A 25,758-nucleotide genomic window follows, 5' to 3' on the forward strand; every position below is an offset into this window, starting at 1 on the left:
GTTGAACCACCCCCTCTGTTACTCCGAGACTGCTTGGTGGGAGGGATATAGCCCACCCTCGGCGGAGGTCAAGACTGGCGGTATACAGCATCGCGTTTTCGTCCTTCCCTTCCGTCTCGCTATTGAAGGGAGGCAAACGGAACCTTTGTCCCCGGGACGCTTGTTCCGGAGGGGCCCCAAAATACTTGGCGCCGAGAAAAACTGGTTCCCATGGTAACCGCTGGCGCGTCTAAGCGCTAAGAAGCGACCATGTCGGCTTGCGGGGACCACGGCTCGGAGTCCCGATATACTTTCCATTACCTCCGCCAGAAAAGCTTTCCGGCCTTGGAGAGCAAAGGCACACGGGAGCGGCTACTCAAATGGTGGGGAGGGCCTACTGCCGTTTGCCCCTTTCTCGGCTGGATGGGGGAGAAGCAAGAAGTGAGGATGTTTAGAGAAATGGGGGGAGGGGGGGAGGAAGTTTGGACTTCGGTGAGCGAGCAAATCGCCACCTTTGCTCCTGCTGAAAAGGGCTAGATTTTAAAAAAGAATTCAGATTTATTTTTTTGCCCTCTTTTATTTTTAAAGTTTTACAGGTTTTATTGTAAGTTCTTTGGTCGTTCTGACTCTGCCCAGCAGAGTCGTTGAGTTAGGAGGCATGCAACTTGGTCACACAGATGTTTAACTGGATTAGGCATTTTTGTCCATCTATGGGTCTTTCTGAAGGATTTGGGATAGGCAGATATTGTTGTCTGATGGAGTTAGAGGTATTTTGGCAGGATGTAAGCTGTTCTAAGTAAAGCTGCCTTTTCCAATTGACTGATGGCAATTTTGTCAATGCTCCAGATGTTTTGGGTTTGCAACCAAGGCACCCATTACTATTGATACTATTGCTTTTTTTTTTTGGTCAATCATTCTATTTGCAGATCTTTGTATTTTGTGATCTCCAGGTTTTATAATGTCCATTATCTGGATTATTATTATTGTTGTTGTATGGATTTTGAAATAACAGTTCAAGGCATGGGCATTAGCAGATGATTCTGTGTGTGTGTGTGTATGTGTCTGTGTATGTGTGTACACGTGGACAAACTAAGATTGCTTCCATTCTTTAAAATTCTAGTTAGGCTTGCAGTCAGAACATCAGGTTTGGAAATAGCTACTGTATGTTGCAATCAGAATAGCAGATTTTGATTTCCTCCAAAACCCCTTATCAAGAACTACAGGTGCATTGTTCAATATGCATGTTTTTCAGTTGATGGTTGATTTCTAATTTTACAAACATCATTTACTTCTGGGCTAACTGGATATTCTTTGTCCTTGTTTACATTAGCTCAACTTCTCTGAGTCTTTGTTCACATTTATACTGTATTGATATTTATACACAATCCCATCTATTTTACAAATGAAGACAATTATATTTTTAAATATTTTTTTTATTTTATATTTAAAAGACAATTCATACTCTGATTTATATTTCTATATAATTGTGTTAGACCTCAGAATAAGACATTCCAAATTTAAAGTTAAGACACAATGCTCAATTAAAAATAAAAATATGTATGGAATAGAGAGAACTGAATAGACTTGGGCTATTAGAATAACCTATGAGCTCCTATGTAACATACGATATATGACAATATAAGTGACTGTTTCATGCCCTGAATTCAGAAACCTGTTCTATATGAGTAGTTCCAGAATTTGAATGCTGTAATTTAGCCTGTTCCAATCATTTATAGAAATGATACAAAACCCATTTTATACCAGGGATAATTATATTAATATTTCACTTGCAATGTTAATATTTTTTTCTTCCTATGCAGTTTTTGTTGTATACTCAAACTCCTTCTTTTTTATAACTGTTCACCATCTTATTAGACATCATTTATAAACTAACATTAGCATTTCTTTACAGGTCCATGGATGGCAGAATCACAGCACAGGCATTCAGTTTTGATCAGAATCTCAAAGGCTACCAACAAGATGATTTTCTAATGGTAGTTACCCAAATTTTATTTATTATTTAAAGGATTATTCATTTATTTATTTATTTAGAAACCTGCATGGCTTTTACAATTAGTCGTAACATCAAAACTGTGAGTATTTTTCTAGGTGGGGAGAAGATTTCTCTGCATGCCATTAATGGCCAACCAATGTATATCCTGAGGCTGGCATAGATTAACATCTTCCAAATAATTAATAGGAAAATACTTATAGAAGGACCTTCTTTTTGATTAACATATTTATAAATCTGTTTGTGTATATGTATGTGTATAGCAGAGTAAGATAAAAGAATAGAGTGCTTTCTTAGGTTTTGCATTAATTTTGTGTATATATGTGTATATATATATATGTGTGTGTATACACACACACACACACACACACACACATAATATAATAAGGAACTTATTAAGGCACCGTGCTTCTTAATTAAAATGTCAGTTAATAGTAAATAAGCTCTCCAAGAAGATAGTTAATGTGTTATTTTTTTATCTTTCTCAACTCAGTATGCTCTAGGATTCTTTTATGATTAGTGGCTACATACAAGAAGTCTCAAAGATGCTTTTTTTAAAAGGCAACTGGACTGTTTTTTCTTTGATAAAGAAGAAGAAAATATTTTGCTTCTCATCCAAGAAGCTTCATCAGTTCTGATGATGTGGGAAACAGAAGGATAGATACTGACAGTTGAGACTGGATGGTGGGGGGGATGGAAGGATAGGATTTGATAGGATGGTGGCAGTGGTTGTGGAAGGCTTGTAAATACAATCCTTCGCAACTGTCAGTACTTATCAATTACCTGTCAGTACCTATCAGAATCTATCCTTCCATCTCCTCACCATCCAATCTCAACTGTCAGTACCTATCCTTCCACCCACCCATCCCAATGAAGCTTCTTGCTTTTCCCTTAAGGAATTTTTCCCCCCTTAAGGATAAAACAGTCCAGTTGCCTTTTGAAAAAGCACTTTTGAGACAACTATGATCTGGGTGATTGAGAATCTCCACAGACATATATACAAAATGAGATTTGGGTTCTCATTTTCACAGGGCAAGTTAAACATGAAGAGGCATCTCTATGTTTTGTTTTGCATTGCATTGCATTACATATAGTAATCAGATTCTTGGTGATATACAAACCTATAAAAATATCCATAAATGTGCAAGGTACACATAGATAGTCCTAGGGTTATAATGGTGATTGGGAACGGGATTGCAGTCACTAATAGTCTCCCCTTAATTTATTCAGTGTATGTGATGAATAAATAAGGAGGGAAACCAGATTGGAAATAAATGGTCTTTTAAAACTGGAGGCAAAAAATATAAATCTTTGCTGTACTGATAATATTACTCTGATAGTTGAAAATACAAATGATCTACAACAGGGGTGTCAAACTGCCGGCCCACGGGCCGGATGCGTCACACAGAAGCTGCGCCCACCCCATTGATGGCAAAACCATCCTGATACATTGCGCAACATCATGTGATGTCGCGAGTTTGACATGTCTGATTTACAAGTTTTAGTAAAGGAAGTCCAGGAACACAGTGAAAAAAGGAACTGAGTTAGATATAAAGCTCTAGCTAATGGCAATAGATACAACAACCGGCCTTAGAAAATACATTGAAGATATTAAAATAGTGGATAGCTTCTCCTTTTTAGAATTGATTATCAACAGTAAAGGAGCCAGCAATCAAGAAATACTCTGCAAACTAGAATTTGTCAGAGTAGTAATAAAGGCCTTGGCAACATGATCAACTGCTATAATAAGTCAATCATCTATAAATATCAGAATCATGTAGGAGATTATTTTCCTATGAGCTCTTTGGAAGTAAAAAAGCAAAATAGAAAGCATATTATCATCTTTGAACTTCGGTGATAGAGTCGACTTACGAGAATACCATGGATATCCAAATAAATAAATGGATCATCATACAAATGGATCCGGAATTCTTTGAGGCACAAATGACCAGGCTTAAATTATCATATTTTAGACCCATTATGCAAAAATCTAGCTCTCTTGAGAAGTCTATTATACTAGGAAAGGTAAAAGGAAAAAAGAGGATACTAACAACTAGGTATAATGGACTTGATTACGGCAGAAATGAATGCAGATTTGGAAGTCCTGAAGGTTAGAAAGAGGTCATCCTGGAGAAAATCTTATTTATGGAATACTGATTTGAAGGCACATAATCAATAGTGATTAATGTATAGGGTTATGTTGATCTGGGGTGTGAAGCAGCTTCAAAATGATGAGTAGTGAATTGGAGCTTAGAAAAGAACTTGAATGTTATATGCTGCTTTTAATTTTTTTTTATTACTGTGCTGTGTATAGTATCAAATATTAATATACTTGGTTATTCCATAATCTAATAAATATTTTTCATTCATAGAAAAATTATGTTTTTGGCATGACAAGATTTTGAAGCAAGTAGCCAGACTTCTCTGGTTTATAAAGAGACATGGATATATATCTTTATATATATATATATATCTTTATATTATAGATTTCATCAATGGAATGATTGCAAGTCTACTCACATGAATAAAATCCAATTTGGAAGGCAGTCCCAAATTCCAGACATTTGGAAGTACGCAGCGTCTGGTAGTTGTCATCTAATTTAACATGCCCGTCAGATATTATTTCATAACAGAATCTAATTAATGACTTGTCATTGTCTCTATACTTCTAGGCTTTTTTTAATCACTCAGAAGTTAACAGCAATTTGAAATTGCTTTCATCATCTGGACAGTGGACTACATTAAGTAAGTAGAGGATATTTAAGATAAGTTTTTCTTGTCTTTTAAATCCTTTTTCAGTGTAATTATTTTTCTCTTGCAACCACTAGGCTTGCAACTGATGTTTTCTTGATAACACAATTACAAAGATGAACATGTTACTGTTAAATTGATAAGGGACTATACTGGATTTTTTTTCTTCAGAACCCTTTATTATATGCTTTAATGTTTTTGGTTAATGATTTGTGATATTGATTTGAATTATAAATAATTCAATTTTCTTTTTTAAAAACTGATACCAATCAAATGTGGATGTAGTAACACATTAAACATTAGAACATCTTCAAAGATTTTACAATTCACCAGGCACTGCATACAACTGGCAAAAGAGCATTCTAGATATGTTGTCCTAAGTATAGACATTTCTTCCCAGATGTGTAATTTAATTTTACCTGAAATTCTCAGTGCCGGTTTAATTATAGTTTTATTATGCTGTATAATATTTGCATTTTATAATATGTTAAATTTCCAGGAGAGTTTACAGCATAAGGATAATATAAAAATATTTTATTTCTTTGTTCATTTCACTCACACACACACACATGGAAAAATCAAGAAAAAAAATCTCAGTCAACGCCTTTTCTTTACAAGTATTGCTGGATGCTTTTAAATCTATTTTCTTTTTTCAGTTAGCATTGTTTCTTTTTTTCCATCTTAACTTTTACTTAGAAGTAAAGATATGTACTTGCTGTTCAAAAAACAATTATATGTAATTTTTTTCTAGAAAATTACTTGAATGTTTCCTGTTCACTTCAATAGCACGTTGACAAGAGGCTTTTAAGACTGAGGCTGTTTAAAAATACATATACAGTAAAAAAAAATATAGTGCATTTAATAGAAAAACTTCAAGGTCTGGTATTTGAGCTACAATGTTTTAATATATTGTTAAAATGTATCATCCTAAATACTGTAAGTAAAGGCAATATTTTATTCTATGTTAATTTGAATTATAATGGGTTATGCAAGGCAATCTATTGAAGATATAACTGTTTTTGATCTCTCCTTTCCTATCCCCTCCCCTCTCCTTTCCATTCCTCTCCTCTCCCCTTCTCCTCGTCTCCACTCTCCCCTCCTGTCCCCTCCATAGAAAAAAGAGCTGGAGCATGAATTAAATAGAAAGCCAGTTTGGGGTAGTGGTTAAGGTGCTGGCCTAGAAAACAGGAGACCTTGCAGACCTGCAAGTGAAAAATATCATGCAGATGCCTTTTATCTTTCAGATACTAAAGTGAAAAAAGTTGACGCCAAAAATATTTTGTGTACCCAAGTTTCTATGTCATTTTTTGACCGATTATACTGTGAAGGACTTGTCCGAGAAAATGGGACTATTGTAAAGTGTTTTGATGAATACCATGATGAAATTCCTATTGCAGATGAGCTGAGAAAGGTTAGTAAGTGTATTTTTAATCTCTTGCCAACATGCACATGTTGAGCCTTGTGAGTCATTTTTATCATCCATCTATATTTTCTTAGAATTGTTGTCTTAGAGTTGAAGTAGGAATCATCAACTTTAGGGGAAAAGGAAATAAATCAAAAATTGGTTCAGCTGCAGTTCATCAGTAGGAGGTTGTTTTACAAATAGCACTGAGTTTACTTTTAGTATGATTATATAAGTAGTTCTTTTTGTTTCAGTGGAAGGTAATTAAGTCCCCTGAAATATTGCAGAATGATTCTATAGGTTTTAGATATTTATTTTGCAAACCACATTCAGCTGTGATGGGCCTATGCTATGGCCAAGGTATACCTTGAAAGAAGATGGACCAAAAAGTTATTTTCTTCCAAGGGCCTTAATTACAAAGTTTTCTGAATGGAATAGCCAGGCTCTTGCAATTGTAAACTTTCTCAGTCCATTATCTTCATGCAAGCAGAGACATTAACAGGAAGGGGACCATTTTAACAGACTTTCCTCAAGAATTTCACCAAGGCTAGGAAATAATCCTCATCTTTTGTGTATGTGTACTTGTATTACTATATATTATATTTATGAGTGAATGCATAACAGAATAACAGAGTTGGAAGGAACCTTGGAGGTGTTCTAGTCTAACGCCCTGCTCAAGCAGGAGACCCTATAGCATGTCAGACAAATGGCAGTCCAATCTTTTCTTAAAAACCTCCAGTGATGGAACACTCACAACTTCTGAAGGCAAACTGTTCCACTGTTCCACTCCTTAGTTCTAGGTTGCTTCTCTCTTTGATTGGTTTCCATCCATTGCTTCTGGTCCTGTCTTCAGGTGCTTTGGAGAATAGCTTGACTCCCTCTTCTTTGTGGCAACCCCTGAGATATTGGAACACTGCTATCATGTCACCCCTAATCCTTCTCTTCATTAAACTAGACATACCCAATTCCAGCAACCGTTCTTCATATGTTTTAACTTCCAGACCCTTAATCATCTTTGTTGCTCTTCTCTGCATTCTTTCCAGAGTCTCAGCATCGTGTTTATATTGTGGTGATCAAAATTGGATGCAGTATCCCAAGTGTGATCTTACCAAGGCATTATAAAGTGGTACTAACACTTTACGTGATCTTGATTCTATCCCTCTGTTAATGCAGCCTAGGATTGCATTGACTTTTTTGATGGCTGTAGCATACTGGTGGCTCATATTTAAGTGGTTGTCTACTAGGAGTCCTAGATCTCTCTTGCAGTTGCTGCTATTGAGCCAGGTTCCACCTAACCCAGGGGTAGGCAACCTTGGCTCTTTTATGACTCGTGACTTCAACTCCCAGAATTCCTGAGCCAGCAGCTGGCTCAGGAATTCTGGGAGTTGAAGTCCACGAGTCATAAAAGAGCCAAGGTTGCCTACCCCTGACCTAACCTGTTCCTGTATATTGATTTTTCTTGCCTGTGTAAAACCTTATTTTTCTCTTACTTACTTTTAATTTTCATTTTGTTAGATAGGGCCCAGTGTTCAAGTCTGTCGAGATCCTTTTGGATCGTGAGCCTATTTACTGGAGTGTTGACTATTCATAAGATTGTCAAGATCCTCAAAGTCAAATAATTGCTCAGTTCTGGCTTATGGTATATCTGGTTGTTGAAATAGGATTTTCAAGTCCATTCTCAACTAGGGAAGTTCATTGGAGATTTCAATTGGCTATTATCCAACAGCCAGGTTTAGGTCTATAGGAGAAATGTGGAAATAACATCAAGACAGATTCTCATCTAAACTGCTTTAGTTCATGAAGGAACTCTAACAAAGTCATTATTGAAGCATTTTTATATCTTTTCCTATTATTAGCTGGGGTGAGTGAAATTGTAGTTCCAGACATTCAAAAAATGCCACTAACAAAACATATACATTTTTTCATTCCATTAGAAAGGGAAGTTATATAACATTTATACAATTGTCTTTATCTGCCACGTCTCCAAAGAATCTTTTTTTTGCAAAGAAATCTGTTGACTGCTATTTTCAAATATATTAGGTTTTTTTGCAAATAAAAAAGGAAAAGCTGAAAGAAATATGACTCCTGTTTGAGTCAGTCAAAAGATTTTTATCGCTGTTAATAGCTGGAATGTCACTTTCTTTGCATTGAAATAAATCACACTGTACAAAGTATTTGTGTACTCTCCTATATTTTTCTTTTGTCCACTTATTGGAATACTTATCATGTTTTAGGTTGTAGCAGAATGTTACATTAACATCACTTCTAATCCACTAGCCCATGGAGCCAATTGCTTTTTCCAGAAATAAAGCATGGACTTTTTCTTTTCCATCAAAGATATAAACAGTATAATTAATATGAGCAAGCAGAAAGGGAAACAATGACACAATTGTTTTTCATCCTACCCTGTGAAGTTTTTTTTTTATTTTTTATATTTGACAATGAAAGGAATTCAGTGCTGGATCACACCAAGCTGTATTTATTCCAGTCCTGCAGTTTAGTTTCCTTGGGAAGCTTATGCATAGAAGCCGAAGGTGATTATTTGCTATGTCTTAACATTTTTGATCACAGAAGGCTTTTATTCCTAGATCAACTATATTATGAGGGCCTTGTGCACATAAATCTACTACATATTAAAAATTCTCAAAATCCTTTGCTATTTGATAATGATGTAAGTATTTAGTTTCATACAACTGTATTTGGCCATCATATTATGACATATTGTAAGGGCTGCAATGAACAGATTATATGCTTGAAGCATGATGTTTTTATATCCCTTCCATTAAAAAATGTTTTGGCAACTGCTGTTTCATCAAGGGAGGGAGCCAGAAACTCACCCATAATGATTTTTGTTTACTTCTATAAAATCAATATTTCTTCTCTTCAGTGAGTTTTTCCTAAACTTCTTGCTGCCCTCGTTGATATTTAACTGCTCCATTTCCTTGATAACCCAGCTTTGCAGAATGGAACAATAGGTCCTTTTATAAATTTTTCTTCCAGCATGATCTAGGCAACCTTCTCTGATTCAAGAGTGGATTATATGTCTCCTGTGGTTATAAACGTACAATTATAGAACCGAGGGAATATATATCTGTTTCAATATGTGCAATCCAAGTGTCAATGATAATGTTTCTAGGGAAAGGTATAGTTCAGAATTGCTTAGCATATAAGAAGTATGACTCATTTCAATCTTAATAAGTACGGTAGGTTGGTTTTTCAAACATATATACATATCTATCATGGTATTCCCTTTCAGAGTAAAGCAATATTATGCAAGCATAAAAAGAAGGTAAGAAATAGGTCAGAGAAATTAAAGACTGATAAGGAAAAAAAAGAGGAAAAGTAGGTAAATCTAGCTTACATCAGCAACATTCAACATTCAGTATCCAGCTCTATATTTTTCTCTATAAACTGCCTGTGCTTCCACCATGACCATTCTCTGTCCATTGCCTTGCCATATTCCCTCTTAGTGTTGAACCATTAGTTAAGCATTTGATTTATTCTTAGTAATGATGTGCTTGCATCATACAGACAGACAGCCTTTCATCCTATAGTCATGAAAGCATTCCCTAATTCAAGCCTATTCAGTTTATTACATAGTTTGTCTGAATTAACAACCTAGCGCAAATTTTCTCAAATTCATACATTTCACAATGACCTGTTAACACAAGTTTGGTCTGCATACCCTCCTTCCTATCACAAAGCCACACTGCATTTCTCTTATTTTGAACATCAATATCTCTCATAATTTTTCAATCAAAATTACAAGAAATACTTTTCCAGATGCACTTAATGATCTCTTTCCCTTTTATGTTTTTTTTTCCATTTACTCTTGCCCTCTAAGGATGTGGTCAATTCTGAGTCCGTCTTACAATATTACCAGCTAGCTTTGCCATTATATCTTATTAAGAATAACAGAAGGCATTTTGTTAATGATTTTGCTGAGGGCGAAGTGCATGGCATCTGCAGCGTTCCCCTGATCTACTAAGCAAAGAGCTCTGTCAAAGAAAGAAAATACAAAAAAGGGAAAAAAAATAATCTGGCAGGATTGTTTGTGGCAAATCCATGTTGCTACTGTTAATTGTAAATGTCTATACAAGCACTCACAAACATTTTATAGACATGACATTGGTTGGTTGGTAGTTTCTTAGATCTTCCTCCTTTCTTTTTTTGAAAACGAGGGAAACATTTGCTCCCTTCCAGCTTTCTCATTTCTTGCTATCCTTGGAAAATTATTTGTAAAGAGCACTAAGTTATTTATATGATGATCTCTGTTAATTCCTTTAATGCCCTAGGATGGAATCTATTTGGCCTCAGAATCTTGAATACCTTTAAATAAGTTTTCTTATTCTGTCTATTCCAGGGGTAGGCAACCTTGGCTCTTTTATGACTCGTGGACTTCAACTCCCAGAATTCCTGAGCCAGCCATGCTGGCTCAGGAATTCTGGGAGTTGAAGTCCACGAGTCATAAAAGAGCCAAGGTTGCCTACCCCTGGTCTATTCTGTGGTTTCCTCATTCCCCAGTAGCATAACAGTGACCAACTAGGACTCCCATTTCTCTCCTGTAAAGCGACTTATGTAAAATATGAATTAAGTTGTAAAATATGAATTAAGAAATTCTGCCTTTTCACGAACAACTCATATTTTCTCCTTTAATGCTCACATTTTCTCCTCACAATGCTCCTAAATCCTCTTAGATTTCCTGTTTCTTGTTTGTGGTATTTGTCCAAGACCCAACTCCTTCTAAACTAGATTCTTTTTATTCTTATTATTTTATGGATGGAGGCCATCTTGTATTCTTCTTCCATTATTTGTTCCTCCATCCATTTCCTATACCTATCCTTTTTTCCTTACAGCATTTTGTAGAGTTCTGCATGTATCTTTAGCATTTCTCTTTAGATTTCTCTGTTTTTTTCCCCTTCTTGTAGAACTTGTTTGCCATTTTTGTTTTAGTGTTTTATTTCATCAGATTTCCCATTCTTCTGGACACTTTTCTCCTTTCAGTTGCTAGCCATTAGAATTAGTCTTATCTTACCTCAGAATTCATCAACAATCTGTTTAGAAAAACAAAAAAGTCTCACTGTTTTGTTCCTCTTCTGGCAAAACAAATTTAAGATAGCATATTTGCTTTCCCCCAAGATTCTAGACACCTTTAATTCTTCAGCCAATTCTTCCCTATTAATAATAATAATGATAAAGTTGGAAGGGACCTCAGAGGTCATCTAGTCCAACCTCCTGCTCAGGCAGAAAACCCTATACCATTTCGGACAAATGGCTGTCCATATTAGCGAAGACTAGTTCCAGGATAGTAGAACCCCTCTATTTTTCCTCAGCTTTCTGAAAAAGAGAACTTCTCAGCAAGAGAGGAAAAAGAACTTGTTGATCCTCTAGCTCTTAGTTGTCAGGATAATTGAAATAACATGACAATAACATTATATAGGAGTGGCTGATACAGTTCTACAGAGGAATTATTGAATCTGAAAAGATATCTACAGACCCTTCACATTCTGGACATAAACTGCTCCAACTCCTCTCCTCAGGACATCACTATAGGGCATTGCATGCCAAAATAACTAGACATAAAGACAGTTTTCCCCCATGCCATCACTCTGTTAAACACCAAATTCCCACAGCACTGTCTTATCTCTAAGGATATTTACCCATGTAGTAGGGCTGTATTATTATTATCTTTCTTATCTTTCCTATTACCTACTCCTACTGGTATCTTATGACTACCACTTTGTTGGTTGTATCTTACGATTTATAGAATAGAATTCTTTATTGGCCAAGTGTGGTTGGACACACAAGGAATTTGTTTTCGGTGCATAAGCTCTCAGTGTACATAAAAGTAATAGTGGTAATCATGATCATATACAACATGAAAATACATTCATCATAAATCATGAAATACAACACTTCATCATAAATCATAAGATGCAACACCTAGTGATATGATTTATGACTTATCACTTTATTGATTATATGCGTACTGAGAGCTTATGCACCAGAGACATTGATTGTGTGTCAAATCACATTTGGCCAATAAAGAATATTCTGTTCTGTTCTGCTCTGCTCTGCTCTGCCCTGCTCTGCTCTGCTCTGCTCTGCTCTGCTCTATTCTATTCTATTCTATTCTATTCTATTCTATTCTATTCTATTCCATTCCATTCCATTCCATTCCATTCCATTCTTCATAGTGCTTTACAACACTCTAAGCAGTTTACAGAGTGCCACAATTGCATGCCCCTTTGAAAGACTGAACATCTACCACTGAGTCATTTCTTCCTCTTTTAATCTGTTTCTTGTTCTCTTTGGCCAGATGCTTTGTAAATATCTTTTAATATATATTATATATTTCTTTCATCCTCATTTTTGCAGCAGCCACTTTCATATGTGTGTTTTCCTCCATCTATGGCTTTTTTTTAAACTTTATTATTCCCTCAGGCATTTTATATACTTCCCATTAATGCATTTGCACACATTTCCATGACACCCTATAATGTTCTTTTCATCAAGCAACTTTAATATATTCTTTTCCCATGTCTACTTTCCATTTCATCCGCTATTCTATTATATTCTCCTTCAGTCTTTAATTGCCCAATCACTTTTTCTGAATTCTCTCATCTTATTCCAGCCCATCCATACATGTCATTATACTGCATATTAATGCTGGACTTATTATTTCCATTCTGCTTTAATTCTATTTTCACTTTAGTTTATTTCCTTTCTTCCAAGTCCATTTACCCCTAAGATATACTGTTGATCATACCAAGAATCTGTTTCACATTCAGGGCCTCTCTATTACCCTAATATCTTTCATTGATTGTTGAAGATTTTATTACAGAAACAAAAAAAATGTGTCTGTGTATTTTTTCATTCATTTGTAGTATGAAAAGTTTTAACTTAAACCACATAGTTGAAATACATCTTTTTCTAAGCATCACCATTCCCATTCCTAGTTCTTCAAATGCCCCAATCTGTTTTATGTTCTCTCTCATATCTACTCATCATTCAGGTCAACTAATGAATAATTTATCCTCAGATTACATTTATTCAGAATGTGGTCCAATTTTCCTAAAACTCATTTCTGGTTCTTCGGTTGTCACCATTCATTGCAACATATATACCACTTCATCAATGTACAACTCCATTATTCTGTTTACTATGCATGTCTATACAGAAAACACATTGGGAATCCAGGTGAATTTATATTTGTATATCTGAGGTAATTAAAATATTCCCCAACTCACTTTGCCTTTGCTTTTTGTTTCACCAAGGTACTACTTCTGGATGATTCAGACCACTATGACATATTCAGTCATTTAGACCGTGAAGAGTTTCTTTTTTGCATTTTTAAACACCTTTGCCTTGGAGGAGCTTTCTGTCAATATGAAGATGATCTCGGCCCATACTTAGAAACCACAAAATCTTTATATAAGGATCTAGTGAGGTTTGTTCCTTTTATGTAACCAATTTTCCCATTTATTTTTCAACTGTTCATCCAGATCTTCAGGTAAAAACTAAACATTTAAAATAAAAAATGTAACAATTGTATCGAAAGAGTATAAAAAAGTAAATTGATACAATATAGAATTCAGCATTTAAAGTGTCGATCCAAAGAAAGTGCTTTTCTACTGCTGGAAAAAGTCCAGATTTTGTGCCAGGCAAGTGTCCTTGGAAATTCAAAGTCAAAATACAACAATATAAAATGCCCTAGTCTAATTGGCAATGGAAAAGGTATTCAAATGTATTGGTGGCAGTGCCAGGTTTGGTAACTACTGCAATTGATTTAAGGCTAGCTTGTTGGAGAAGACTCTAGGGATCCCTTGGACTGCAAGGAGATCAAATCAGTCATATAGTTAGATGGTGTCATCCACATACTGGGGATGAGTTTGGGCAGAACTCAAGCAGATAGTGCACAAGGGAGGAGGGGGGCTGACATGCTATATTGTCCATGGTGTCGTGAAGTGTCAGATAACTTAGTGACTGAACAACAGCAAGATGCTAGCTACACTCCCACCCTAGTTCACTTAATTGTTGAATTTTGTAAAACTGGTGTTTCTAAATAAAGCTTATGAATAGTACCATGCACAAGATATATCATGGAGAACATTACCATAACATGAACACATGCTATTCTTCAGGAAAGCAGAACATAGCAGATATTCTGACTTGGTTGGTGAAAGGTAAAATAAATTCTAATTGTATCCTACTTAACCATTTCAGATTTTTCTTCAGAACTTTTTCTTTTCCCTCTATCTAATGTATTTCATGATTCCACTTATAACTTAGAGGTTTACTGTTGTTGTTCCTGAAAACGTAATTTGATTTTTTTTTAAATTTTGATTTAATTTGATCATCTTGTTAGGAATCAGTTTAACTTAAGATTGTGTTTTATTTTTTGGACCTTGGATAAATATATCAGAGTGTAAAATGTAAGTTTTAAGTAGCCTAGCTGACTTTATTAAAAGCTGTTTTGTATTTTTTATGAATTTCAGTGTACAAAAGGATCCTGAAACAAAGAATATAAACATAGTATCTACTGTCTTCAAAGTCTGTACATATGTAAGTATCTTGTTAAAGCAGTATTAAATACGTAACATTTTTCGGTATAATTTGAAATAAGATTGCATGTAAGAGTAATCCAAATAAGTATCATCATTTATTTTTAAACTGAATCAATCTTGTTAACAAATTTAATAGATTGGTGTATAATATATACAATACACAAACACAATCACAAACATTTATTCATGTCTATGGAGGTTCTTAATCATATAGGTCTTAATTGTCCCAAAGATGCTTTTTCCAAAAGGAAACTGGATTTTCTTGTGTTTTTTCCTTGAAAATGTTTCACTTTTCATCCAAGAAGCTTCTTCAGTTTGAATTGACTGGTGGGAATGGAAGGATTTATATTCTTTGCAGCCATCTGGTTGTTATCTCTCTGAGAGTCGTTGAGGCCACTTGGAAGTTTATCTGTATCTTCAGAGTCATCTGACTCAGAGGACAAATGGGTGTGGAACCTTCTTGGGACTGCTGAAAGGACTGTGTTGTAGGCAGGAGATAGGTGGCGTTGTATCCCTCCCCCTCTGTTGAGAGAGGGATGTTCAATTTTAACAAAAATAAATTGTATTGTCAATTTAATTTTTGGAGATTATGATGATATACCAATTAACTTTATATTTTTCTTTAGCTAATTATAAAAAAGCAGATTTCTGGATCAATATGGAACAGATATGAGAGATATGTTCTGCTTATGATATAAATATCAAAATGTCTTGCAGTTCTTATGCTGTTTTAATGACAATATATAAAATGAAAATGATTCCCATTTTACAAATTGGAGAGTTAACTGTAACTTGGTTACAAATTCTATTAAGGTTCATTTGGAAAATCTCTATATTTTATGCAGAACATTTTGTGTGAGACAAATAGTCTGATTTGTGTTGAGTCAGTGTTCATCCTCATGTTGCAATAACTGCAGCACAAACATGTCTCACTAATCATTCTTAAATGACATGTTTTTATGATACTGCTTTTGGCTCATTCCCAGTCTGCAGTGTAGACAGCTTAATATTGTCTCAAGCTGTTACAGATTTAAAGTACTATTTTCTCTCTTCTCAGTGTTTACCATGAATATAATATAGGGTGCTTCATTAACAATGTACTTGAGATTGGGGGTGATTATACGGTGTTGTAGGAAAGTTCCTTCCCACTTCACCTCACAGCTACCCTGTGCCTACCAGCCAACTTAAAAACTCCATTTGAGTGGTGAGAGATACTTCAACTGATGGAGAATGTACAAAAATAAAGCCATTTGGGGGACATATCCTGACATGATTGCATTCCCATCATCTCATTTTGATTTTTGTATTTTTGAACTGTAGAGATGAATGTATTTACAAATAAATAAGAAAGAATGCTTTATTTAGAAAAACTCACATGGTAGGCAGGATATGAAACGGAAGCATAGAAAAAAAAATAAGGTTTATGAATTCAAAAGATATTCACACATGACTCTTTGACGTCTCTAATGATGATAATGATTCTCTTAAAATTCAAGCTGCTTGCCCATCTATTCTAAAACAAAGGAACATAATAGACCAGTTCTAATCCAATATTCACACAGCGGACTTTGGGATGCTCATAAACAGCACTTAAGCAACGTAAACACCCTTCTACTCGATGCAATCTGATCATTTGGGGGAGCACTGATCTAAGCAGAAGAAGACAATTGCCCAGTGAAGCAGGAGAGCATCTCCTTTTTATCAAGCAACCACCACCTATTCCACAGATCAATTGTCTTGATACCATTTTTGACAGGCTAAACCAAGTGGTCTGGCCATCTGTCAAAACAGACCTTCCTCCCCAGTTCACTCCATGATTATAAATAGTGACTTGGTGATTACTTTTTCCTATCTGTACATGATCTTGATGAATGGGGAAACTGAATCAGGAATTTCCTAGTTACTTTCCACCACCTTTCCCATGCATTAAGGACAGTAGCATTATGTACAGTAGGCAAACTAAGATTCAGTAGTCAGGACAATACAATTGATGCCAGCATACTTTTCTACAGACTTAAGGACCAGATTTTAACTCATTTCATGTGGTCATGAGAAATTTGTAAATGAAACTGGTTGACTGAAACACTTGTAACTTAGCATAGAACTGTAAATGGATTGATGGAAGGCTGGCTGGCTGGCTGGATATTTACAACATGTGCTGTATCTGTATGCCTGAAGTAGTCTGCTTGGAATATTTTATTTTTTCATTTATGAAGTTCACAATGCAGCCTTTAAAATATCAATAAATAGTTAAGTTTGTGAATTGACTGTAGCATATTTTAGAGTAAAAGGATAGAGATCATCCAGATTACAGAGTTTGCTTTTCCAAAAGAGCAAGTTGATGTTTTCTTAATGGGATTTTGATGCCTTTGTAAGAAACACTTATTCTGATATGCAGTTTTAAATCTTTCAGGCCAAGTTATTTTCCTATTTAATTTGCAACTCTATCCCTGCACAGAGACCACACAGAGAAAAATCTCCCATCCAACACAAACATAATCCCAGACCTGGGAGTGGGGGGAACCACATTCTCTGCCCTCTCCTCTTCTTCCCTCCACCAGGCAAAAACAAGCCTCTGGAGACCTGTTTTACCTGCATGCATAGGTCTATAACTCTCTGTGTTTGTATATGTGGGATGTGTGTGTGTGTGTGTGTGTGTGGTAAGGAGCCAGGCAGTTGTCTGGCTGCATTGTGATGTACATGAATGCAGTGTTGCCAATTTCAGAATTAGAAAATAAATCTTAACTGAAGTTTGTTTTTGTTTTGTGCCTTTGAGTCACTTTGTGACACCTGGCAATTGTCTGGACAAGTCCCTGCAATTTTCATGACAAGGTTTTTCAGAAACAGTTTGTCCTTGCCTCTTTATTCCTAGAACTGAAAGAAAGAGACTGATCCAAGGTCCTCCAGCTATCTTCATGGCTAAGGTGGGACTAGAACTCAGAGTCCCACTGCCTGCTGCCTTAACCACTATCCCAAATTGTCTCTTGAATTAAATTCAGTGGGGGCTTATAGTAAACGTTTATCACATTTTAAAACCGCCCATCTCGCTCACATATAAAAGTGATACACAGTTTTCACTTTGAAAGCACTAAACATGTTTAATACTATGGTGGTGTTGGCAAATATATCCAACTGTGGCACAATTGACAAAGCTAAAGAATTTGCAAAGTATATTCCGTATAAAAGTTGAACACTCACTTTCTGGCATTAAAATAAATGCACATAAGAAGTAGCTAAATAGGTTATGTAGTGTCTTAATAGCTTAGTAATAGCAACAAAACCATAACACCCATTTTCAGGAGAGTACCAATTCATCTATATACTACTAAAACTTTCATGCCCATAACCTTTAACTGGGCAAAATGGTACATCATAGGGACAACAGTTTTTGAACTAAGGTGCCTCAAATGGAATAATTTACAGAATGTGTCCAAAATCTTGGACCCATGACTCCCATTGAACTGAAATTTGGTAAATTTTATAAAATACTTTATGACATAAAAATTGTCATAAAACATTTTATAATACAAAAGGTCATAAAACATTTTCTACAATGATGTTTGATTGTAGACTATATAGTGATGTAAGTACTGCTATACAGTTTTGCTAAACTAGTGGCTCCCAAACTTTTTGGCACCAGGGACCAATTTCGTGGAAGAACATTTTCCCACGGACTGGGGAGGGGGAAGGAGCACCTAACCTAGATCCCTCCCACACATGTGCAATTTATGTTTGCTTGCTCACATGCCATTAACCTCCAGCTGTGTAGCCAGACTGGTACCCGTTCATGATCCAGGGATTAGGGACTCCTGTGCTATACAGTTCAACATGGACTGCTTTCAGGGCAGATACATCTCTGAACTTCTCCCTGAATTTTAAGAACTTTTCAAATACACTAGAAGTTCTATCATTGTTGAAGGTATTGAGGAATCTGGTAACGAAATAGATCAGAAGGGATGCCCAACAGGTCACAGGTTGTCTGGTTATAATTAATAATAATAATATAGACTTCCCTACGTTATTCTTAATAATTCTGTGAGAACTAGGCTTTTGAAACTATATTTGAAGAAAGCAAGCAACAAATAATTAATGGGTTGGATATGGCCAGGTGTTATAGAAAAAAAATCATTTCTCAAACACTTCCCTATGGGAAAAGCAATTGGGCAATAGCTCAAAACGTTGCTGATTTTATATTCTCAGACCCCCTTTTTTCCTTAACAATAATAATTGCTATTATGAAGTGATTGCAAAGAATTCTAGTAGCCATGCACTGTATGCTTTATCTAGGTTGTTATATTATGGTTTCCTAGAATGTTATTTATTATGTGCCAGCAAGTCAATTTTGAATGTTGGTGACCACAATATTTCCTCCATGATAGTATGCCCTAACCCAGTGATGGTGAACTTTTTAGAGACCAAGTGCCCCAAAACTGGCCCCGCCCCTGCCCCGCCCCCACTCCACCCCACCCTGCCTGCCTGCAGGGCCACTCACCGCCTCCAGGGCCCGCCGCAGATGGCTCAGGCAGCCCAGCAGCGCCATGGGGCGCGTTGGGGCATGAGGGCAGAGTCCTGTCTATGCTGCCTGGCTGCCATGTCCTTGGCTGCACTGCTCCGCGTGGGTCACGCTCGGGGGCGACTCTCTTCCAGGGGGGTTGCTGGTGACGGGGTCGCGGGCAGAGGCAAGGCTGGGGCAATGGCACGTGTGCCCACAGAGAGGGCTCTGAGTGCCGCCTCTGGCACCCGTGCCATAGGTTTGCCACCACTGCCCTAACCTGATCCTTCTGATCTTCACCACTATAACTGAGTCCATCCACCCTCGTTGCTGGTTGTCTTCTTCTCTTTCCTATTTAATAAACTAGGTGGTTTAAAAGCTGAAGTCACTCTTCTTGAAGAAATCTTTTACCGCATGAGGATTTCCCATCTAAGTGATAGAGAGGTCAGACATACACAAGTGGTGGCTAAAGATCAGCTAGGAGGTAGTAAACAATCCTGATTTGTTTTGGAGCAAGAAAGAAATGGTTTAGAATATTTTTAATTTTGGTAATTAAAATTGTAACAGCAGGGCACTGCTTTTTTTTAGCTAATCTATTCTTATAAAGATGAGCCAAACCTTTTACATTTATGTTTTTCTTATATTTTTAGTTTTGTGGTTGATCAGATGATTTTGACTTGAGTTTTTAAACAGGTTTGGGGGTCTTTAATTGATCATAATACAGTTTTAATTAGACCAAGTTCCAACTCGTGGAAAATGCTGTGTCTGTTTCATAGAATTGAACATAGTAGAGCTCTGATATTGTTCCACGGATCTGTTGGAATCATTCTCCCAGCATAGGAATCACAGTCCCAAGTGCTCCTAACACTACTGGGACCTCTTTGCCTTTATTTCCACATCATCTCTACTTTCACTTTCAAGCCCTGATACTTTTCCAGCTTCTCATTCTCCTCCTTCCTGATGTTGCTTCACTTGGCACTGCTACATCTATCACCATTGTTGTCTTCTGGTCCTTCTCTACCATTATGATGTCTGGTTTATGTCTCTCCTGTATGACTTCTGGCAACTCTCTGGACAAGGCCCTGAATTTTTCTTAGCAAGATTTCAGAAGTGATTTGCCGTTGTCTCTTTCTGAAGGCTGAGAGAAACTGACTAGCCTAAGTCACTCAGCTGCTATTTTTACGTAAGGTGGGACCAGAATGCATCATCTCCTGGTTTCTAACTTGTTGCTTTAACCACTCCACCAAACTGGCACTTGTCTTAGATTAACGTGATAGAAATGTGTTTGCCGTTCCCCTGAACTTAAATAAAAGAATAAATGTAATTAAAGTGAATGTTACTTCATGATTGATTTATATTTTTAGAGGGATTTCCGCGTAAATGCCTGCCAAGTATTTTAAACAGGCTGGTAAACCACTGAGAAAGTGTTAAAGGAAGGTTACGCCATTAGGTTTTCTTTATCTAAATTATAATTTTCACATTGAAGATAGGAATTTCCACTTTCCAAAATACAACTGGGCACATATTTTTGACTCCTATTTCATCATGAAATTTAAGTGATTATTTCAAAATTAGAATTGGGAAGTTATTATTTTACCATTTTAATATATTTACTGCATTATATTAATGATTAATATTTTGTCCTCTAGGATGCTGATGGCCTTTGTTATCCTTCATCCAACAGCCATGAACAAAATTTTGCCTATTTGATTGTGAATCCTTCAAATCGTCATATCTATGTTTTGTACCATGTTTTTGGAGTATCTTCATTCTGTAAGTGACTGCTCATAGTTATTCAATTAGTTCTCGTAAATAGAGGAATTCGTTTTAAATATTGTTTGTTGGAATTCCAATATTGTTAGGGCATTAGAAATTACTTGCACACTCACTGAATGTAATTGATTTTGTTGGAATGTTGTTAAATTAATGTTACCAATACCTGCATATACCTTGAAATGGGCTATTGCTAAATTAACTTACATCCTGTCCTTAGAGATCTTTATTTTAATAATTCTTTTATTGTACCACTAATAAATTATTAAGCAGAAATTTTGTAACGGTGTGGATATATATCCCCATTATATAATTTTACAAGATTATTTCTGGATTGTCTTTTGACCCTGGAAGGATGGCTAGGTAAGGTATAATTTAAAATCTTAAAAACAATTGACAATGTTTAGAAGACAAGAAACATCAATATTTAAAGTAATAAAAATAGTCTTACAGACGGCAGAAGTGGAACAGCAATATTAACAGCTTTCTTAAAAGTTAAAGAAGAACCTGACCAAATTTTCTAGGACAGAAATATAGGCTGTTGATAGAAAAAAGACTCTCCCAGCATTTGTATTTTTCCTAATAAACTGAAAGACATAAGAAAATTTCTGAAATACCGTGTGTGGGACAGATATGGGGAATAGATCCTTTATTTTGAGATGATTCAGTTCATATTTATAATTCTTACAGAAGACTTCAATGAACAAATTTACTCAAAATTTAGATTACTACTGAGAAAAGCAAATACTGCTTAACAATATTATTGCAATACGTTGTACATGGGACTGCCTTTTCAAAGAATTCAGAAACTTCAATTGGTTCAAATGCAGCAGGCCTAGAGGTGCATGTGTCATCTCTCCTGCTGGAATTGCGTGACTGACTGATTTTATGTTTTTTGCAGTAGTTAAGCAAATCACAGTAGCTGATAAGTGAATTCACTGTTGTTAAGTGAATGATGTGGTTGTTAAGCAAAGGAAAAATGGAAATGCAGAGTTTTGACAAAACTGTGATAAAGCATGATCACGTGATTGATGAACCCTGCAAAAAACTATAAAGGCGGCTGTGTTGGGCATGTAACCATGGAGGGGGGTTGACTGTTGGATCATAAGTCCTGTTTTTCAGGTTGGTTGCAACTTTGCTAAGTAAGCAGTTGCAAATCAAGGACAACCCCTTACATTCTTTCACTTTTTATTTATTTATCAAATTTATATGTCCACCCATCTCACAAAAAGTGACTCCTGGTGGTATACAACATTTAAATAATATACCAAATATATATAAAACAATCACAATCATTGTTAACAATTAAAATATTAAAAATTAAATAATTGTTCTTTTGTCTCGGAGATCAGTACAAGTTTATACATCTTAGGAACGACATGTTCATCATTTGTGTACATTTTGATTTCAAATTCAGTCTTACAAAGTTTAATTTTAATTAAAATGAAAATTTTAGAAAAAGAGTAGGAAAGAGAGTCGAGAGAAGAGGAAGGGTATTCCTGCCAATGAGCACTATTGTGTTTCTTAGCTTTCAATAGCAAGTAGAACCATCAATCACATACAATCGTGATTTCAATGATTAAATTCAAAAATTGATTTTAGGGAGATAAAGACACTGGAAGGTAACATTCTGGAGTGGTTGACGGGATTAGAAGAGTGGACAAGAAGTTTTTGTCTCTTAATTCTTTCTTGTATTTATGCACCTATTTTATTTATTTCTTAAAAACAGCCATAAATATTCTTAAGTGGTTTGTTGTGATGTGTATGCTAATTATGTGTTGTCTGGTATAATGTGTCTCTTTTTTGAACTACTGTTTTTATTGTTTCCGTACTGTTGCCAAAAATTGTAAGGTTATGCCATTTTAATCACCAGGAATCAGGATCAACTTGAGGATTTATTTACCACATTTATACAGTTGCTGTTCTCATATATGACTCTGCGAGGCTAACGATTAAAACACATTAAAAACACAAAAGAACAATATAATAATGTAGGAAAGAAGAAAAAAGCATATAAAAACCATCATGAAAACTTCAAAGCTGAAATAATCCCATCTAAATAACAATATACTAATACAACCACAGTGCCATCTCTACCACATTCCCTGATTTTCTTTTTTCTTTACTTTAGTAGTTACTTGTACTTTTATTTACACCTGCGTGTTTTGAATCCCGAGTTTTTCCGACAAGCATTTATTTCCCTTCTGCAAAACGAGCCCCGCGTGGTGATTTGCAAGGGTGCCCAAGCAAAGCTAATTTCAGGTTACAACCAAGAGTTTTGCGCTGGTCAGGACTTGCATCCAGCTTATTGGACTACAAGTCCCAGCGCTGCCCTTGGGATTGTGAGAATTAAAAGCACAGAAATCTGGACAACAGCAAGTGGGGGGGGGGGCGGCATAATGGGGAGGGGGAGGGACAAAGGAAAAAGTGTTTCCTTTCTCTTTTCCCTTCTAACCCTGATGGGTCGGGGTCTAGTTGCTATTTCCCTTTTTTCTTCCAGTGTGGGGGAGGAAGAGAAAATAGTCCCAACTGTCCCTCCTCCTCCTTCCCTCTCTGGGAGGGTTGGAAAACTTTTTGGAAAAGGGGGGGGGAGGAGAGGAAGAGAGCCAGAACTATAAACCCCATGTTTCCTGTCCACATCGGCGACGGTGAATCCTGCACGGGCGGCTCCAGGAAATTAGAAAACAAGTTAATCCGGAGGCGTCGAAGAAGCAGTTGTACCAGTTAGGAAGAGAAGGAAGTGGGAAAAAAAACACTACAGGCTGGACGGGCGTGGAAAGGAAGCTCGGGAACGCTCCGTGGCAAAGTTCGCCGCCGTTCAATTTCAGCGCGGCCGGGCGCGGAAAAAGAAGAGGCGGCGGCCGCGGCGGCGGCTCCTAAACCCGGCTGAGTGGAATTAAAGCTGCTGTTGGGATTCGGGGCGGGCGGGCGCGCGCTGGGCGGAGCAGGCTCGGGCGGGCGTCTTTCCGAACTTTTGTTTGGGAGGGTTCGTGCGCGACCGAGCCGCGGCGACCGATTTATGCCCCTGGCTTCGCGTCCGGCGGAGCGAAAGCGCGGGAGGCCCCGAGTCCCCCCTCGCGTGTCGGACCCCCGGAGTCGCCGGTGCCCCCCTCCCGCGGAAGACGGGCGCGGGGCGAGGCGACGGAGCGAACGACCCCGGCGCCTGGGCATGCGGGGCGGCCAGCTCGGCGCTGTTGCTTAAGCGGAGCGGCTCCAGCGAGCGAGCGAGCGAGCGCGGAGGGGAGACGGCCATGGACGTCGCCGGGCAGCCCCAGCAGGCTCCGTCGGCGGGGCAGCCCCAGCCTTCGGGGCAGCCCTCGCCGCCGGCGCTTCAGCAGCCGCAGCCCGGCGGGGGCGCCGTGTCCGGGCCGCCCCCGGCCGGCCACCAGGTCGTCCACGTCCGGGGCGACTCGGAGACGGACTTGGAGGCCCTCTTCAACGCCGTCATGAACCCCAAGGGCGCCAACGTGCCCCACACGCTCCCTATGCGGCTCCGCAAACTGCCGGACTCCTTCTTCAAGCCGCCGGAGCCCAAGGCCCACTCCCGCCAGGTGAGGGGAGGAGGAGGGGAGGGGGAGGCGGGGGGGGGGGGGGGTCGGTCTCCGGGATCTCTCTCTCTCTCTCTCTCTCTCAACGCACACACACAAACACACACCCCGCCCCCCGCCAATAGTCGCTGCGCTGCTTTGGAAAACTTTCCCGGGGAAAGGCGAGAGAGGGAGCGCGCGCCTGCCTTTTTCCAGATTGTGCAGGCTGGGAATTGTAGTCTGGAGACATCTTGGAGAGGCCAAGCTGGAGCGAAGCAGACTTAGAAAACAGGGCAAGAGCAGCAAAAGCTCCTTCCAAGCGCCGCAGGACTTTTGCGTGGCGAGGGGCGGAAGATGGGAGCAGGCAGAGCCAGGCTGGAGTCTGTCCTCCACCGTGGGACTGCCGGAGGGGATTGGGAGGCAGGCCCCCTCTTTCAGCCCGGGAGGCCCGAGGGTTGATGGTGGAAAACAGGAGGAGAGGAGCGCTGGCTGGGGATGCCCTTTTCAGCTGCAGGAGCAAAACGCGGGATCTAAATCTGTTTTCAGCTGCAGGAGAGAAAAAAACCCAACCAGCAAAGAAACATTTCCGAAGCAAATATGACAGATGGGGCTGGGTGAAGCAGGCCTTCCCAGTCAGGCCCTCTGGATGGGGCAACTCCTGGAACAATATTCTTACAACGCTCCAGCCAATAAGGTCATTGTGCTGGCTGTGCGTAATGGGAACTGTAATCCGACACAACCGGAGAGGGACAAGTTGAGGAAGGCTGGGGAAGTTCTTAAATCAGCTTTTGGAGGTTGGTTTTATTCAGAGGTATGGAGTTATTGGAATACTAGTGCGATACATCTGGGATTAGGACATCATATAGGTAGTCCTCGGCTTACAACAGTTCATTTAGTGACCATTCAAAGTGACAATGGCACTGAAAAAAGTGACTTATGACCATTTTTCACACTTATGACCATTGCAGCATCCCCATGGTCATGTGATTTACATTCCGATACTTGGCAACTGATTCATATTTATGACAGCTGCAGTGGCCCAGGGTCATGTCATCATCTTTCATGACCTTTGGACAAGCAAAGTCAGTGGGGAAACTCAGTTCACTTAACAACCATGTTACTAATTTAGCAACTGCAGTGATTCACTTAACAAATGTGGCAAGAAAAGTCGTAAAATGGGGCAAAACTCACTTAACAAATTTCTCACTTAGCAACGTAAATTCTGGGCTCAGTTGTGGTTGTAAGTTGAGGACTAC

The 25,758-nt window shown here is 37.9% G+C and overlaps 2 protein-coding genes across 6 annotated transcripts in view; both read left to right on the forward strand.

Annotated features, from left to right (window-relative positions):
- The first annotated feature begins 218 nt into the window (after nt 1-218).
- On the forward strand, nt 219-21,251 carry CFAP300 (cilia and flagella associated protein 300). Its single transcript, XM_015814708.1, has 7 exons — nt 219-362; nt 1,892-1,973; nt 4,663-4,735; nt 5,986-6,152; nt 13,421-13,593; nt 14,642-14,708; nt 20,852-21,251. Exons 1-7 carry the CDS (start codon nt 250-252, stop codon nt 20,981-20,983), a joined length of 807 nt encoding a protein of 268 aa, XP_015670194.1. The 5' UTR covers nt 219-249; the 3' UTR covers nt 20,984-21,251.
- Nucleotides 21,252-24,406: 3,155 nt separating this feature from the next.
- The window catches only part of YAP1 (Yes associated protein 1), a 78,141-nt gene continuing 76,789 nt past the window's right edge, over nt 24,407-25,758 (forward strand). For all 5 annotated transcript variants that reach the window (XM_029283911.1, XM_015814709.1, XM_029283914.1 and 2 more), the window contains exon 1: nt 24,407-24,526. In XM_029283911.1, coding sequence (XP_029139744.1) covers nt 24,422-24,526 — 105 coding nt within the window. In that variant the 5' untranslated portion in view covers nt 24,407-24,421. The remainder of the gene's footprint in view (nt 24,527-25,758) is intronic.

This window comes from Protobothrops mucrosquamatus, unplaced genomic scaffold (genome assembly GCF_001527695.2).
Source record: "Protobothrops mucrosquamatus isolate PMUCROS unplaced genomic scaffold, P.Mucros_1.0 scaffold277, whole genome shotgun sequence".
In the NCBI taxonomy this organism is placed as follows: domain Eukaryota; kingdom Metazoa; phylum Chordata; class Lepidosauria; order Squamata; family Viperidae; genus Protobothrops; species Protobothrops mucrosquamatus.